Source organism: Ricinus communis, chromosome 6, assembly GCF_019578655.1.
Source record: "Ricinus communis isolate WT05 ecotype wild-type chromosome 6, ASM1957865v1, whole genome shotgun sequence".
Classification (NCBI taxonomy): Eukaryota; Viridiplantae; Streptophyta; class Magnoliopsida; order Malpighiales; family Euphorbiaceae; genus Ricinus; species Ricinus communis.
Genome location: NC_063261.1, coordinates 22711214 through 22729126, shown reverse-complemented (window position 1 = coordinate 22729126; position 17913 = coordinate 22711214). Strand labels below are relative to the sequence as shown.

Below are 17913 nucleotides of genomic sequence, written 5' to 3'. Positions count from 1 at the left end.
TAATAATAATGTTAAAAAAATTAACAAGTATAATAGTAATTATAATATAAACTGTAACATTTATATACATATGACTTTTCTGGTGAGACATATGACTTTATTTTAAATCAAATAAGTTCTTTTTTCAGCAACTACATGATAAAAAGCCCATTCCAATAGTGATAAAAAAATTAAAATAAAATAATAAAAAGATAAGATAGTCATTTAATGGATAACAATATTTGAAATTTTAAATATATAAAAACAATATTGAGGATTAATTCAAAAAAAACGTTGATATTTGAAAATCAAAATTAAAAAGAAAGCTTGAGAAATAGAAAAATAAAAACAGAAATCAAATTATAGAATCTGTTCAATATTTGTTTCTTCAAATTTAACTGGATTGCATTTCAGTTTTTGGTTCAATCGGTTTCTTCGTACACTCTTAAAAATGAGTCCAAAAACACATCTAATTAAAAGTATTTTCAATTGCAATGAACTCAAAATACTAACTAATTAAGCCAAGAAAAATCAATATGATATTTAAAGAAATTTTTTGAAAAAACCAACTTAAATTTTGATAATTTTGACCTTCATTTAACTTAAATGTCAAATAAATATATATATGTGGCATGACTTTATAAAATTATAAGTTTAAATGTATTTGTTTGCAACTTATATATCCATCATACTCCATAAGAATAGCAATGAACTTCTTAATCAAAATTAAATATTTAATCCATGTATATGTTATACATGAGTTAATTAAATAGCTATAGATACATGTTTTTGCGAAATTTATTTTTCATATTTTGCATCCAAAATTTTAATTGATGGAAACAGGAAGTTATTTTTAAGATTTTTACATGTTTATGAAAAACATTATATATAAATTAGCTAAATATATATTAGTTAATATTTTAATTATTGATAATTAACTTCAATGACCTCCTATGACCACCGAGCCGACACGGTCACAAGACAATTTTCAAAAATGGTTTTTAACTTTGCTATTTGATTTTTGATAAATTAGTCTCTTGGTTTCAAAGCTTTTCCATTTATACCCAATTGGCACCCATAATTTTTTTTTTATCCTTGATACTGTAATTTTAATTTTTATTATAAGCAACGGTACTCATTTTTAATTTTTTATGATGTAAAAGGTAGAGTTTCAAATCAACATTCTACTTACCTAACACATCACGCCTAATTTTAGATAAATTGCTTTCTAAATATTAAAATTTACCACTTATATTCAAATGGTACTAAGTTTTCAATTTTTTTTATCATCACATCTATTATTTTTATTTTAATCAATTTTACAATAATATTTTTTAATAATATAACAACTAATATCATCAACAGCCACAACAACAACAACAACAATAATAATATTATTAAAAAAATAACAAGTATAAACTATAACATGTATATACATATGACTTTTCTGGTGAGACATATGACTTTATTTTGAATCAAGTACGTTCTTTTTTCGGCAACTACATGATAAAAGCCCATTCCAATAGTGAGAAAAAAAATTGAAACAAAATAATAAAAAGATAAGATAGTCATATAATGGATAACAATATTTGAAATTTTAAATATATAAAAATAATATTGAGGATTAATTAAAAAAAAACGTTGATATTTGAAATCCAAAATTAAAAAGAAAGCTTGAGAAATAGAAAAATAAAAATAGAAATCAAATTATAGAATCTGTTCAATATTTTTTTCTTCAAATTTAACTGGATTGCATTTTAATTTTTGGTTCAATCAGTTTCTTCGTACACTCTTAAAGATGAGTCCAAAAACACATCTGCAATGAATTCAAAACTAATTAAGCCAAGAAAAAACAATATGATATTAAAGAATTTTTTTGAGAAAATCAATTTAGATTTTGATAATTTTGACTTTCATTTAACTTAAATGTCAAATAAATATATATATATATATGTGGCATGAGTTTATAAAATCATAAGTTTAAATGTATTTGTTTGCAACCTATATATCCATTATACTCCATAAGAATAGAAATGAACTTCTTAATCAAAATCAAATAGTTAATCCATATATATGTTATACATGAGTTAGTTAACTAGCTATAGATACTTATTTTTGTGAAATTTATTTTTCACATGTTACATCCAAAATTTTAATTGATGGAAACAAGAAGTTATTTTTAAGATTTTCACATATTTATGAAAAAGAATTATATAGAAATTAACTAGATATATATTAGTTAATATTTTAATTATTGATAATTAATTCTGATGACCTCCTATGACCATCAAGCCGATATGGTCACAAGACAATTTTCAAAAATAGTTTTCAACTTTGTTATTTTATTTTTGATAAATTAATCTCTTAGTTTCAAAGCTTTGCCATTTATATCCAATTGGCATCTATAATTTTTTTTTTCTATCCTTGATACCGTAATTTTAATTTTTATTATAAGCAACGGTACTCATTTTCAATTTTTTATGATGTAAAAGGTAGAGTTTCAAATCAACATTCTACTTACTTAACGTCACGCTTAATTTTAGATAAATTATTTTCTAAATATTAAAATTTTACCACTTATATTCAAATGGTACTAATTTTTTAATTTATTTTTTTATCATCACATCCATTATTTTTATTTTAATCAATTTTACAATAATATTTTTTAATAATATAACAACTAATATCATCAACAACCACAACAACAATAACAACAACAACAACAACAACAATAATAATAATAATAATAATAATAATAATAATAATAATAATAATATTGTTAAAAGAATAACAAATATAAACTGTAATATGTATACACATATTACTTTTCTGGTGAGACATATAACTTTATTTTGAATCAAATAAGTTCTTTTTTCAGCAACTATGTGATAAAAGCCCATTCCAATAGTGAGAAAAAAATTGAAATAAAATAATAGAAAGATAAGATAGTTATATAATGGATAATAATAATTGAAATTTTAAATATATAAAAAAAATTGAAGATTAATTTAAAAAAAATGTTGATATTTGAAAATAAAAAATTAAAAAAAAAAGCTTGAGAAATAGAAAAATAAAAACAGAAATCAAATTATAGAATCTGTTCAATATTTGTTTCTTCAAATTTAACTGGATTGCATTTCAGTTTTTGATTCAATCGGTTTCTTCGTACACTCTTAAAGATGAGTCCTAAAACACATCTAATTGAAAGTATTTTCAATTGCAATGAACTCAAAACACTAACTAATTAAGCCAAGAAAAAACAATATGATATTTAAAGAAATTTTTTGAGAAAACCAACTTAAATTTTCATAATTTTGACCTTCATTTAACTTAAATGTCAAATAAATATATTTATGTCGCATGAGTTTATAAAATTATAAGTTTAAATGTATTTTTTGCAACCTATATATCCATCATACTCCATAAAAATAGAAATGAACTTCTTAATCAAAATTAAATAGTTAATTCATGTATATGTTATACATGAGTTAGTTAAATAGCTATAGATAGTTCTTTAGCCTCGCTTGTTTTGTGAAATTTATTTTCCATTTTTTATGTATTTGTTACATCCAAAATTTTAATTGATGGAAACATAAAGTTAATTTTAAATTTTTTACATGTTTATGAAAAAGATTATATATAAATTAGCTAGATATATATTAGTTAGTATTTTAATTACTGATAATTAACTTTGATGACCTCTTATGACCATCGAGCCCACATGGTCACAAGACAATTTTCAGAAATAGTTTTCAACTTTGGTATTTTATGTGATTTTATTACAATTTGAAAATATAAACTTTCCATAATTTAAAGATATTTTAATCTTGCTTTATAAAATTAATATTCTTAGTACACACCATGCACCGTAAAATAATATTTGTTTACAATTTTTTTGTATATAATAAAATAATAGAGAATAAATTATTAATTAAAAGTATCAAATATTCTATTAAATTAATGAGTTTATTATTAATATATTCCAAGTTATTATTATTTCTTATATGAATTTTCATTTTATAAAATTTGAATAAAGAAAAAGCAGCTAAATCATGAACTTGTGATAATTTAGTGTATATTAAAAATTAATTTATAATTAAATTAATAATAATATCTCACACAATACTCGAGTATATGACTCGTTATTTTAATTTTATGGAGAATTTTATAAGTAATTTTCATATTAATTATTTTTATTTGTATACTAATTACATAGCATCATAATTTTATCACTTGTAAAAATTAAAAAATTATCGAATTCGAGTATGTCATATGAATATGATTCATGTTTAAAGAAAAGAAAAGAAGTCCGACGAATAGAAGGAACAATATTAACTCTTTTAACATATCAATTATTAAAATCATTAAAGGAGGAAAGGATGGCAGAATTTATAAAACGACATTTTGACCAATCGGTGTCTGCTAGCTCAGAATGGCAAATGGCGATCTTGATTTGATGATTATCTTAAACTGCACATGGGTTTTCCATGTATGTGGTGCAAGATTAGCTTGCTTGTATTTTTGTACCAAACAAAGAGTATCGGAAGTAGAGAAAGTGCAAGGGACCATTTAATATTTTAGGTCTTTGGAGATTGAAAAGTTGCAACAGCTCATGATGGTGATGTTCCACTAGCAGAAGTAACCATTGTTTGATACACTAAATTCTTATTGCCATTTTCCTTTTCCTTCTTGAAGAAAAATATGACTTAACAGGAGGTTTGAAACTTCAAGGAAAGAGCTAAGAAACTTCATGTATACCAAGAACAAGATAACATTATTGGCACTTTCTATTTGGTCAAGAAGGGCGATTTGGTGCGTTTTCTTTCAGCTTTTACGCTTGGTGTGGAAGTCGAATTCGTAAATTTCATAATTCTACAGATAATTTCAGACAGTTTCCACTTATCAAACCTTATTGCTGAATTTGATTTGTTAACATGGTTTCCTTTTTGTGGTGTAGTACGTGGCTTTGGGCTAACCTCCTTGAATCGGACATTGGGTTACCTGCAAGATACTCCATTGGTATTTTGCCTGAAAAGCTACTGTTTGCCCATCTCTTTGTAGTTTGAATGATTTTTGATGTCTGTGGCTGGGTTCTGTTGCGTTACTCTATGTCAAGTATGCAATTGCAGTACACACGGCAAGAACCTGTAAATTTGAAATCTATGGGCCCATTTTCATTTTCTATAATTTGCAGCGCCTCAGGTTTTTGCCTTTTTAAGAAAGATCATGGTGGCCTAGGATAATATTGATTTTTTCTGCATGGTACACCAACAACACCTTAGAAAAATGAAATAATATATACCAAAAGAGAAACCACAACAGATTTCATAATTAAGTAGACAGAGGAACATAAGGTGAACATGACTAGGGACGTATAAATTGGTAAATAGTGAGATAAATTTAAGGGTAAATTTATGTGTTATGCCATCAGAGTAATTATTTAAAATCCCCCTTGATTAATAGCTAGTAATGTGACAGTGACTTCCAATAAATTTCAGCCGGCAAGAAAGTAACATTGTTAATGGATCAAATCCATCTGCAAAAACCCATGATGAGAATTAGCATAGTTATCAGACCCATGAGCTTTTCTCAATTAGCTCGTCTATGCTTTGTAACATGCAGCATTCAAGGCATATGCATAAAGTTTCATATAATCTTTCTTTTACAGGTTCACAAGCCATTTTCTTTGTTATTGAAACTAACCATATTCTTATATCCTTGACAGAGATAATAAAGTTCACTTCTTTTATTATTCTGTGGTTCTCTAGATAAATAATTTGACAGTTTTCTTTTTTGGTTGTTATTTAATATTTTTTAGGAGATTATCTGGATTATTCTTCTATGAAACCTTTAATCCACGAGCTTAAAGTTTCTGGTTTGTTGTTAATTGCTTAAAGCAAACCTTTCTTTTTTAAGATTAAAAAAGAAAGAAACACTTTTATAATCAAAACTTACAACTTAGTTGAAATCCAAAACTTGTGAAATTTAAGGCAATTATAAGAAGGCAACTATAACTTTGTAAGAGCATAATTGAATTAATATATGATTATCTTTGTTTAGAAAAAAAAAATGAATAAAATAAATAATGTAGTTTCATAAGAAGGCAAATGTCAGATCAGGTGAATTCAATAAACTTTCTTTTAAAATAGACTGTTGATTTATGCCACTGAGAGGTCAAGTTTGGCATCAACCATTACTATGACTACACCAAATTCTTCCCATGAAAAGCAAGTATATATATATATATATATAAAACCTGACTTACAAGAAAGTGTAAATAAGAATGTTTCAGACTGCTGAAAGCGATGATATTAGGGCGGCCCTGATGGAGATGTGTGTATGTAATAGAATCTTTGTTGACCTTGCTCTTGAAGCTTATACTGCTGCAGCCGAAATTCTCTGCTGTAAGTTTTTTCTTGAGAATAAGGGTACTGATAATTGTCTGTTAGATTATGTCTAAATCTTGCTTTTAAGATTTTATGCCCTCTGCTCCATAATTAACAAATTGGAGTGATTTTTATCTAGTTTGATCATTCTAAGAAATTTGACATGATTATTCCTGCAATGTCCAACATTTATAGTTCATTACTATATTTATATACTTTTAACTAAAATCTTATAGATTGAGCTAGTTAGATAGTCGGTAGAAGTTTATTATTTGAAAATGAATAGCAGTCTTTGTTATGAAGGAAAGCTTGCAGCTGGATATATATTAATAAAGTGAATTCAGTTTAGCACATAATAAAACATGTAAAGATACTGTAATTAGCTAATGAAAGTGATATTAGGGTTGCCAATGCAGTGAATTCATCTTTATATGGGTATATTCCTTTTGAAGTTTGCTAATTACTGAAGCTTATACCACTTGGCTGCCTACTCAGTGAATCTGCATATTATTGGTATATTTGTCGGGTGGAAAACCAAAATGAAGTTTTACACTCCTGAATAAGTTTACTTTGTTGTATGCTCCCGAATTGATTCTTTCCATTTTTTTTTTCTTCTTCTTTTGCCTCATTGTAAACACCATGGCAATGCATAAGAATGAAAATAAAAAGGAGTTCTGTAAAAATAAGTAAAGAAATAAAAATTTGAAATTCTTGCTAATTGCTGTCTCTCTCTCTTAACAGCTGAAACTTGGACCACTGTTATCTTTGTAAGTTAAGATAATAATAGAAAAAACCCTCCACTATACCTCATCTTGTCCCTGTCATGTTCATCCTGCAACATGCTACATTCCCTTGTGTTTAGCTTGCACAATGCAAAACTTGATGCAAAAAAAGAAAAAATAATAAAATCTTTAATTTAATAAGTTGGAGTTTTTTTTTTTTTAATGCTCAAATCATTTTCAAAAGAAAAAACTTGTGGGACAATTTTTGGCAAAGTGGGTAAATTTAAATCATATCGCATATTAAATTGATATTTGACCTAGAATAATGCTACCTCCTATATATCCTTGTCTAGTTGATCTTCTATTTATTCTTCTAAGAATAATTGGTACAATAACTCATGAAAAAAATAATATAATAATAAAATTAAATATTTATAAAACGAAATAAAAATGCTTGAAGTAAATTAATCATTATAAAACTGTTCATATAATGAATTGTTCAAAAAGCTCTTACATGTTTTTATCCCCAAATACATCTTTAGTTCTTTTCTTTTTTTTTCTGAATCCAATCCAAATCAAATTAAAATATCACCAAAAGGAAAAAAAAAAAGAAAAAAAAAAAATTAGGACTAACAAACTAGATATACCTTATGATTGACTTATAAATGAAGGCCCACCAAAGCAAAAACAAAAGACTTTACATTGGGCACTTTCGTAGTTTAAGGGAATGCCACGTGTGCATTTCAGACACTCGATCCATCATTTACCCGGCAAAAATTCTAATTCAAAAGCTAACAGATAAAAAGAGAAAAAAAGAAAAAAGAAAAAAGGAAAGCCAAACAAACAGAAAACAGAAAACAGAATACATTCAAAACTGGAAAAGAAATAATAAAAAGAAAGTCTGCAGATTATAAAATGAGTTTTAACTAAAGAAATTTCGAGCTTGGAAAATAAATTAAAGAGTTATCTGTGAATAATTTGGCGGTGTTTTTCACTTTCGAAAAATGGAAATTCTTGGATGTGGGAGTCTGAGACTTTTTCTTAGAAAAACAAAAAAGAAGAAAAGAAAGAAAATTCTGCTCCAGCTCCAATCCAACACATTCATGCTCAAAAGGAAAAAAAGAAGAGAAGAAATGTTGTCTTTCGGTCTCTGTCTCTCTAAATCGATTCTGCAACATCCATCGTCACTTCAAATATTCTCCGCCTCAGCAAAGATTCCCACATTCTACAATTTTTATTTTATTTTATTTTTTGGTTTAACATCTTTTTAACGATCACTCTTAAAGCTTTCTTTTTTTTTTTTTCTCTTTATCTTCCTTTCTCAAGCCAAGAATCTCTTTCTTTCTCTTCTCTTACAGATTCCTTTTTGTGTGTGTATGTTTTTTTTTTTTTTGTTTTTCTTTTTTATTCATTCCCCCTTTTTAATCAAACAATGTTCCTATTGCGTTGTTCCCTCGTCTCATCTTCTCTTCTCTTCTCTCACTTTTCTTTCATTCTCTTAATTCCTTTCTTGCTTTCTTTTTCTCTCTCTCTTTCTTTCTATCGTTTTCGTTTTCTTGGTTTCGTTTTTGATCAAATTGCTTTCTTTGATTCTTTCTTATGGCTCCTCCATCCTCCTCTTCTTCTTCTTCTTCAGGTGTCAACCATATCTCTAATCCTTGTATTTATGGTACGATTATTTTCTTTTCATTCTTTTCTAGTTACTGTTATGAGCTTGTATTTCTAAGTTTGGATTCTGGGTTTTCTTTGTAACTATATTTGTGAAATGCTTCTTGAATTTGTATTTCTAAATCTGGATTTTGGTATATAATTATCATTTTCTTTTCTTTTATTTCTTGTTTTTGCCTAAAACTTGTTTGGTAATTTGTTTCTTAAGTTGTACTTCTAAAGTTTAAAATTGGGTTTTCTTTGTTCTTATGTTTATGAGATGTTTGTTGAATTGCACTTCTAATTTGGACTTACAGAGTTCTTTTCCTATTATATATTTGTACTTGTAAATTTGGATTTTGGGTTTTCCTTTATATTTATGTTTAGCTTCTTTTTTTTTTTCTTAAAAGATATTTATATTTAGTTTCTAATATATATAAAGAAACACAACTTAACATAAAAATTTTCATTTGCTAAGTTAATAAATTTGCATTTTTTAAATTCATTTTTATGGTTATTTATTTGTTTTTTTTACTCTTTCTGATTATTGATACGACTGGATTGGTCTTTGTTTGTGGTATGTGGGTTGGGGGGGGGTTTGTTTTGGAACTTCGATGTTAAGCAGGGGATTTTGTTTCTTCGTACGCAGAGAGAAAATCTCGGTTCATGAAATGGCTAAGCAAGCTTTTCAAAGGTGGGCCTACTCGTGGCGGCGGCAGCCGTCATCCACAGCTCCTTGGGGAGGAAAACATGGTCAGCTGGCGTGCTCCGGCTAGATCTTTGGTAATTTATGTCATTTTAATTGCACAAATATTTGTCATCATTAAATTACCATGTACGTATATGGTCATGTATATATATATGTATGTACTCATTTTGATCCATAATTTGGTACTTTTAAGTAGTTAAAAAGAGTTTCAAAAGTTGGTTTTTAGATTCTTCTGCAACTTGTAAAATTTAATGGCAAATCTGTGTCCAAACATTTGCTTTTGAAATTGTTTTAGATATTTGTGCTCTAATTTTGATAAATTCTTTCTATTTCTTTAATTCTTGCTACTTACCATTTTAGCCTTTTAAAGGGCATGTTACTGTTGCATCACTCAGGATAAGGCTTTTGCAATATAAGTTATTATATTACTGATTCTTTACCAAGGGTGATGCTTATTTATATATGCCAGACTAAAACTTTAAATCATGTGCAAGCCACTTGGCTTATTTAAGTCTTTCCTTTCTTTGGAATTTATGCACTTTGGGTTAACCAATTAAAAAGTTAGATTATGGTTGTCATCTCCACATGCTGAGGAGGTAAAAAAAAAATGGATAATGGCATTTTTGGATTGATTAATAAAGATTATACTCGTTTTCAATAAAACCTGCCTCTTAACTTGATTTTTGTGTTAGGTATATGATATGGCTTTGTTCCTATCAGTATGGACGTGTTTGCATTGTCTAAAATTAGATGACAATGCTCTGTTGATTGTGCTCAAACGATAAATAAGCAGTTTAAGAAGTAATACATGCTTAATAATGTCTATAGGTTAATTCAATTATCTTCGTCTAATTTGTGGTTGTAAATAAAGGGGAACATGCTGAAAGGAAGAAGTCTAATTCATACTGCGGTCCCTTGTGGATCCCTAGTAAAGTGTGGTGTCCACATAGTCCCCTCGCCGCTAACATGTACTAACCATATCTGTAAAAAAAATTTCATTCAATTGCTCTAGGAATTTTGTACATATTAATTGCGTAAAGAAGATTCCAAGGGAAGGAAAAAGATTAATTAGCTCAATCATTGTTGTCAGGATGAGCACACTAGACCTGGTAAGGAGAAGGAGGAATCAGATCATGCAATGGCTCTTTCTCTAGCTGAAGATTGGAAAAGACCAGGTATTTCATTCCCAATCAGGCCTTCTTTTTTTTCCCCTCAAAACTCGCATTTCTTTGGACCTGTACTGAACATTGCCCCCTTTCCAGGATATAGATGGCGAACAGATAATGATGAAGAACTAGCTAGGGCACTTCAGGATAGCCTTAATCCGTCTGGATATCCTCCTTATGCCCCTCCACAATATTATCAGAGGGGTTATAGGTAAGAATTTGAACCATATTTGGATATGAATATGCGGTTCTTTCTGCAAAATCATTTCCTTGAAATGGAGTCAATATTGAGGTGTTGAATTCTGGCTTGTAGCAGGGTGAATAAATTAATCATGTTGTTGGCAAGTCAAGGTTAATTAAAATGTTATTGCTGTCATGGTTAATGACCATTAATGATCTTCTCATTACATTAAGAATAATGGTGATGATACTGGTTGTCAATGAAGTATTTGTGGGTAATAGAGTTATGCTAATTTTTATTCAGGTCAAGACTAAATCCTCAATTTACTTAATGTGGTAATGTATATTTAGCAAGTACATCATGTCTGAACACGGTCTTTGAGTGAAATTTAAATTTGCAAACCTGACAGGACTAAAAAAAAAACTTATGCATATAAGAAACTCAAGAAAATTCACTTGTATTTTTCTGATTTAAAGATATTTGGCAATCACTTCTCCGCTCTGAGCACCAGTAGGAAGCTGATCCTATAACTTTTATCGGTCAACTAGGCCAAATTGTGCTACACTGTCAAATTCTTGTTTCTGAATTAAGATAAGATTTATCTAAGTTGTATGGCTGCTTGTAACTCCCAATTTACATTTGTTTTGAAAATCCTTTATGCATTACGTCTTCTGTATTGTGTTACTCATATAAACTAAACAGAACAAAATCTTGTAGAAGGGAAAATGAAGAAAAAGGAATCACCAGTTTTTATGTTCCAATCTTGAACTTAACTGGTCTTGAAAGTTTTGCCTGCACCTTGCAGATTATGTGGTGGCTGCCATGGTGACATTGGTTATGGCAATTATTTGGGATGCATGGGAAAATTTTTTCATCCAGATTGCTTTCGTTGTTCCTCATGTGGTTATCCAATTACTGAGAATGAGGTAGCTTAATCCTCTTAGATTCATAAATATCTTAATTTCAAATCTATTTTATCATATTGGTCACTTCATCAAGTGAGTTAATGTGTATGGGAGTTGCACATCAAAGCAAGCAAATCCTATTAAAGATCTTAGACTTTTGTTTGATCTACCTCTTAACTTAATTTTCTCTTTTCTGTTGATCCAAGTTTTCTTTGTCAGGTAGAGATCCATATCACAAGACTTGTTTCAAAGAGTTGACTCATCCCAAATGTGAAGTCTGCCATCAATATGTAAGAAAAGAAAAAGTTTTACATGATTCGTTTACTTATTTACTTTATTCCATTAAAAGGTTTTCAGTTGTCAACTAAGAAGACATGCCACTTTCCGAAATTTTATGATGTATATGATTTTCTTTTTTTTCTTTTTCTTTCTACTAAAGTCATGCAATCAGATATACGACTTTGGTGCCTTTCCATTGAAGTTGATTTTTCTACCTAATTGGCTCTTGTGAGCAGACTCTTAGCCACTGTTCTTACTTTTTTGAGTCAATTCTGAATCAGCTGAAAAATCTTGAAATGCCTATACTTGATATTCAATAAGAAACTGTGCAACAAGCTTGAGTTTGGTCAGACACAATAATGTTTTGATCTTAATTACTGCTATAGATTTATATCAATAGGTAAAAAGCATGGAGACTGCTTGTTCTATGCAGGCATTATCATATGCCACCATTATGCTTGATCTAGGAGTTTATCCATAATTTGCAAATTGGTTGCTGTCTATGTGAATTACAAATGTGTCATATTAGTATCTTGACTCTTCATTTCACAAAATCTCAGATTCCAACAAATGATGCTGGTTTGATCGAATACAGATGCCATCCATTTTGGTCCCAGAAGTACTGTCCATCACATGAGCATGATAGTACAGCTCGATGCTGTAGTTGTGAACGCCTGGAGGTATTTTACCTAATCTAGCACAATATGTCTGTTTGATCCAACAGAGTTATCCCTTTCAAATCGTCTTCATCTACTCATAATGTTTTTTATCATTTTCTTTTTCTTCTTTACTTTCCTGAAGTCTTGGAATACAAGATACTATTCCTTGGGCGATGGGCGAAGCCTATGCTTAGAATGCATGGAATCTGCTATAATGGACACTGGTGACTGCCAACCGCTTTACCATTCCATCAGGGACTATTACGAAGGAATGAATATGAAACTGGATCAGCAAATTCCCATGCTTCTAGTTGAAAGACAAGCGCTTAACGAAGCTATTGTAGGGGAGAAAAATGTAATGAATGAATCTCTTGCTAGATTCCTTGAGGCTTATGTTTCCTGAAATTTCTCTTATTCGGTTATGGTGCTTTTCAGGGGTACCATCACATGCCTGAGACAAGGGGTCTATGCCTTTCAGAAGAGCAGACTGTTACCAGTGTATGATATCAGACAAGTGTGCCATTTGATTTTGTTTTACTAACTTGGTGGATTACGAATGAGGGAACCAAATTGATAACATGTTGCTTTGTCTGCCTTTTCTCTTTGATTTTTTCCAGATACAGAGGAGGCCAAGAATTGGTGGCAACAGGCTAGTTGGAATTAGAACCCAACCACAAAAGCTGACTAGGAAAAGTTGTGAGGTTACAGCTATTCTTGTACTTTATGGTCTTCCAAGGTAAATTAGATCTATCTGTACAGAATTTCAACACAAATCTGCAACATGCTGAACTCCATCCATTTGGGAAAGTCGCATTTATTGATCTCTTTGTTGGATGCAGACTACTAACTGGTGCAATCCTTGCCCATGAGCTGATGCATGGGTGGTTGCGCCTTAAAGGTAGAATAAATGCACATCTGAATGTTCTCCTGGGAAGAGTTTTGCCAAATTACACTCTCATTTTTTCCTTCCGTCAATGCAGGTTATCGTAATCTCAATCCTGAGGTAGAGGAAGGTATCTGTCAAGTGCTCTCATACATGTGGCTTGAATCAGAAGTGCTACCCTCTAAAGGCATGCCATCTACCTCAGCAGCTTCCTCCTCTTCCAGCTCTTCAAAGAAAGGAGGGAAATCCAATGCTGAAAATAAACTGGGCGAGTTTTTCATGCATCAAATAGCCAATGATGCATCCCCAGCTTATGGGGGAGGGTTCAGGGCTGCAAATGCTGCTGTGAATAAGTATGGTTTACGCAGAACTTTGGATCATATCCGGCTTACAGGGCATTTCCCATTATAATACTAACAAAGGTTACATGCTGCTTACATCTCTACCTTAATCCCATTTGATATATTATTTTGCTCCTCCAAAGGATTGAGCTCGTTGCAGAAGTTTGGGCAGGGTACCCTTAATTTTCTTCAGGGTTCTTCTATATCACACATGTCCAAAAAATGGCTGCTCAAGTTTAATAAAATGTAATGACTGTGTTCTGTTATAATTTAATCTATTGAGAGAGGTTCATTTAGTTCAGTTCTATTTTAGCTGTAATTCTCATGCCCTAGCCATACTGATTAATAAGTTATGATTCATTAATTTGGGATGTTGAGAGAAGAACCTAAATCTCATGTGGTAAAGCAATTGTGCAACTACCAATTAAGATGCAGGAACATGACTTTCACCAGTGTTTCAAAAATGTGTTGCCAAACAAATTATGGAGCGAATTGAACAAGAAGATCTCATTTCTATTTTATCATTTTCATTAGTAGTAGACTAGTGTTTTGTATAGTAAAGTTTCAATAAACATGTAAGAAATCAGAAAAATGATAGAATAATTAAAATGAAACTTATACCCATAAATTTTGAAGATTTAAATATGAGAGAAAAGTAAAATAGCACAAAAATTAGAACTAACAACTATTAAAGTTTCATTAGAAAATAAGGATTAAAAACTAATTGCCTATAACATTTTATGATGAATCTCTTCAGTCTTTGTGTTTTTCTTTTTCTCGCTCTTTTTTTTTTCTCAGTGATTCTTAATCGAGAGAGTTTTGTAAGAGAAATTGCAGAGTTTATTGCCATAAAGTCAGTGTTTTTTTTTTCCAATTTTCCCCAAATTTGCGATTGACAGAGAGTGATAAATACAAAAACTATAATCCACATTTTCAAGCACATACCGTATTGAGGTGGCCTTTCTCCTTCTTTTCTTTTCGTCCAATCAATCGTCATTGTTAATCCTTTCTTTATTGCTCGTCTTTCTTCTTCGTTCGCCAACTGCCAACAATTTCAAAAGCTTGTTTCTGCTGCTATTGACGATTTCAAAAGCGAGAATTTCAAGAACAGGATTTGAAGACTTCAAAAGCTTGTGTTGCATCGATGTCTAACTTAGCTCTGTTTTGGCGTGCTCTCTTCATTATTTCACATATTTGGCTTTATAGTTGTTCTTTTCTGGTTTATTCGGAGAAGAGAACGTTAGAAGTGAGATACAGAAAGAGGGTAAAGAGTGATTTAAGGTTTTGTTTAATTTGACTTACGTGTCCTTTGTATGACTACGATCAACGCTATTTTTTTTTTTCATACGTGGCATGGTTATGTGGAAAATGTTTAAATAATATTCATTTATAAAGGACAGACATGGGAAAAATATATCGTTTATTAGATCAAAGATGCTTTGAAATAAAGTCAACTAATCACCTTAAATAATTAGTTGTATTCTTTTCTCATGCCGTTTAGGTTTTGCACTTTAAGCCATCATGTTTGATGAACCATGAAATTGTTATTCTGAAAAAAAAAAAAAAATTAGTAAAAAAAAAAATATTTTCATTTAAAGATTATATCTTGAAACAAATTTTGTAGGCTTTGATTGATGCCTATGTATGAAATGCAGGAGTTCTTGATTGATATGTTTTGCTTTAGTTTTTGTACTTTCACTAATTATAATTTACAATCTAATCACCTTAAATAATTGGTTGTATTCTTTTCTTATGCCGTTTAGGTTTTACACTTTAAGCCATTATGTTTGATGAACCATGAAATTGTTATTCTGAAAAAGAAAATAAAAACTAGTAAAAGAAAAATATCTTTTCATTTAAAGATTATATCTTGAAACAAATTTTGTAGGCTTTGATTGATGCCTATGTATGAAATGCAGGAGTTCTTGATTGATATGTTTTGCTTTAGTTTTTGTACTTTCACTAATTATAATTTACAATCTAATCACTTTAAATAATTGGTTGTATTCTTTTCTTATGCCGTTTAGGTTTTACACTTTAAGCCATTATGTTTGATGAACCATGAAATTGTTATTCTGAAAAAGAAAATAAAAACTAGTAAAAAAAAAATATCTTTTCATTTAAAGATTATATCTTGAAACAAATTTTGTAGGCTTTGATTGATGCTATGTATGAAATGTAGGAGTTCTTGATTGATATGTTTTGCTTTAGTTTTTGTACTTTCACTAATTATAATTTACAATCTTTTGCTCTTTTGTTTGATGGTTTATGAATAGGGACATTTTGAGAAAGTTGATGGTGATCTTATCAGTAAATTGTCGGACGATATTTTATCTTTCATACTTTTATTTTTGAGTATGAGAGATGCTCTTAAGACTAGGTTGTTATCGTATAGATGGAGGTATCTATGCTCATCCTCATCAAACCTTCACTTTGATTTTCTCTCTATTCTTGGAATTAACATATCCGATTACCACTGGCGCCATATGATGTACCTTACTTGAAACATAAGTCTAAATTTGTAATGGGGGTTAACCAGTTCCTGCAGTTTTATTCTGGCTCTAAAATAGATTCTCTCAAGGTTAGATTTTGCCTTGGGAATGAGTCCCAGTCGCATATTGATAGATAGGTTAGTCTTGCTCTAGGGATGCAGACTGAAATAATTTCTCTTGACCTTTCGTTTGTTTCTGATATTGACTGCTGCAATTTTCCTTGCCATCTTCTACCTTCTCTTGGTAAAACCTCTCATTTGAAGCATTTGCACTTGATTTCATGTACATTGACACCTTCTCCTGGCTATGCCAATCGATTAAGTTCTTTGGTGACTCTTCATCTCAGTTATGTACGTTTAAATCAATTTCATTTAGACAATATACTTTTTGGTTGCTCGAACCTTGAGCGGTTGAAGCTCGCACATTATTCTCTTTGTGAAAACTTGTTAATTTCTGGTCCATTCCCTTCTTTGAAATCGTTAGTTGTTGATTGTTCGAGTGGCTTTGACCGAATAGAGATGAATTCTCTTGAAAAACTGATCACCTTTGAGTATTTCGGTAGGACAAAAAATCTCAAATTCGTTAATGTTCCTGTATTGAAAATAGTGTATTTTAGTTTCCTTTCTTTGGTAAGGACATATGTGTTAAATAAACTTACAGAAGATCTCCACGAGCTTGAACTTCTATCTTTAGTCTTAATTCCTTTGCGGGTATGTGGAGAAAATTTCTTTGATTTGTGAATTAGAATGAAAAATATATGGGATTTATTTTCTGCTAGATTACTAAAAGAAGAAATTGTAATCCAGGTTCTGCTCATGCCTGAAAGCATTAGCACGTTCAAGCATCTCAAGCAACTGGAGTTGACTATTTACATATCACCATAATATGAACTACTTAATATTGTACATATTCTTAATGCTTCTCTTGCCTTGCAGAAATTCCAGTTTGCTGTAAGTAATCTATATGTTCATCCAAGTTCAGAAAATAGACAATGTTAGAATCTTGACGAACTGGGATATAATTTTTCAAGTAATTAATAACCTTTTGCTATTTTGTATGGCAGTATGTACATGATAACGGGTACCATATGGTTACTAAAGGCAGAAAATTGGAGAATAAACAGCCTCACTTAGGACTTAAAGAAATTGAGATATTTGGATTTTATGGGACATCCAATGAGATGGAGTTTGTTTTGTATTTGCTTAATAACTGCGTGGCGTTGAAGTTGTTGTCTCTCCACACATAGAGAAAGCATAACTTTGGAGTTGGCAGGTGGGTGGACAGGCCACAAGGGACACAACTAACTTGTGAGGTAGTATGGAAGTTGTTTTCACAACAAGGAGTTGATTCCAGGGTGAAGATAATAATTTTTTAATTTGTGTTTATAGTCCAAGTTCTGGCAAGATTTTGTTTATTATTTGTCTGAGTTTAATGGTGAATTAATTTTTCAACGATCTAAATCAGGTGTACCCTTAATTTATATGTTTTTGTTTTTGTCAATAGTCGCCTCAATGTCCCATCTATTACGGTTTACAGGATCCCTTATGTTTGTTGTCCAACTTTA

At 30.2% G+C, this 17913-nt stretch overlaps 1 protein-coding gene across 2 annotated transcripts; it reads left to right on the top strand.

The window, feature by feature from the left end:
- The first annotated feature begins 7663 nt into the window (after nucleotides 1-7663).
- LOC8287490 (protein DA1-related 2) lies at nucleotides 7664-14228 on the top strand. Of its 2 annotated transcripts, none has more exons than XM_025158267.2 (12): nucleotides 7664-8756; nucleotides 9360-9517; nucleotides 10534-10618; nucleotides 10706-10820; nucleotides 11596-11716; nucleotides 11902-11985; nucleotides 12535-12654; nucleotides 12776-12988; nucleotides 13069-13131; nucleotides 13251-13369; nucleotides 13473-13531; nucleotides 13614-14228. In XM_025158267.2, the coding sequence occupies exons 1-12, from the start codon at nucleotides 8687-8689 to the stop codon at nucleotides 13925-13927; spliced, it is 1521 nt and encodes a 506-aa protein (XP_025014035.1). In that variant the 5' UTR covers nucleotides 7664-8686; the 3' UTR covers nucleotides 13928-14228. The 2 variants fall into 2 exon arrangements, with proteins under 2 accessions (XP_025014035.1, XP_002524242.1); XM_002524196.4 differs by having other exon boundaries at nucleotides 7666-8756; nucleotides 9384-9517.
- The last annotated feature ends 3685 nt before the right edge of the window (nucleotides 14229-17913 follow it).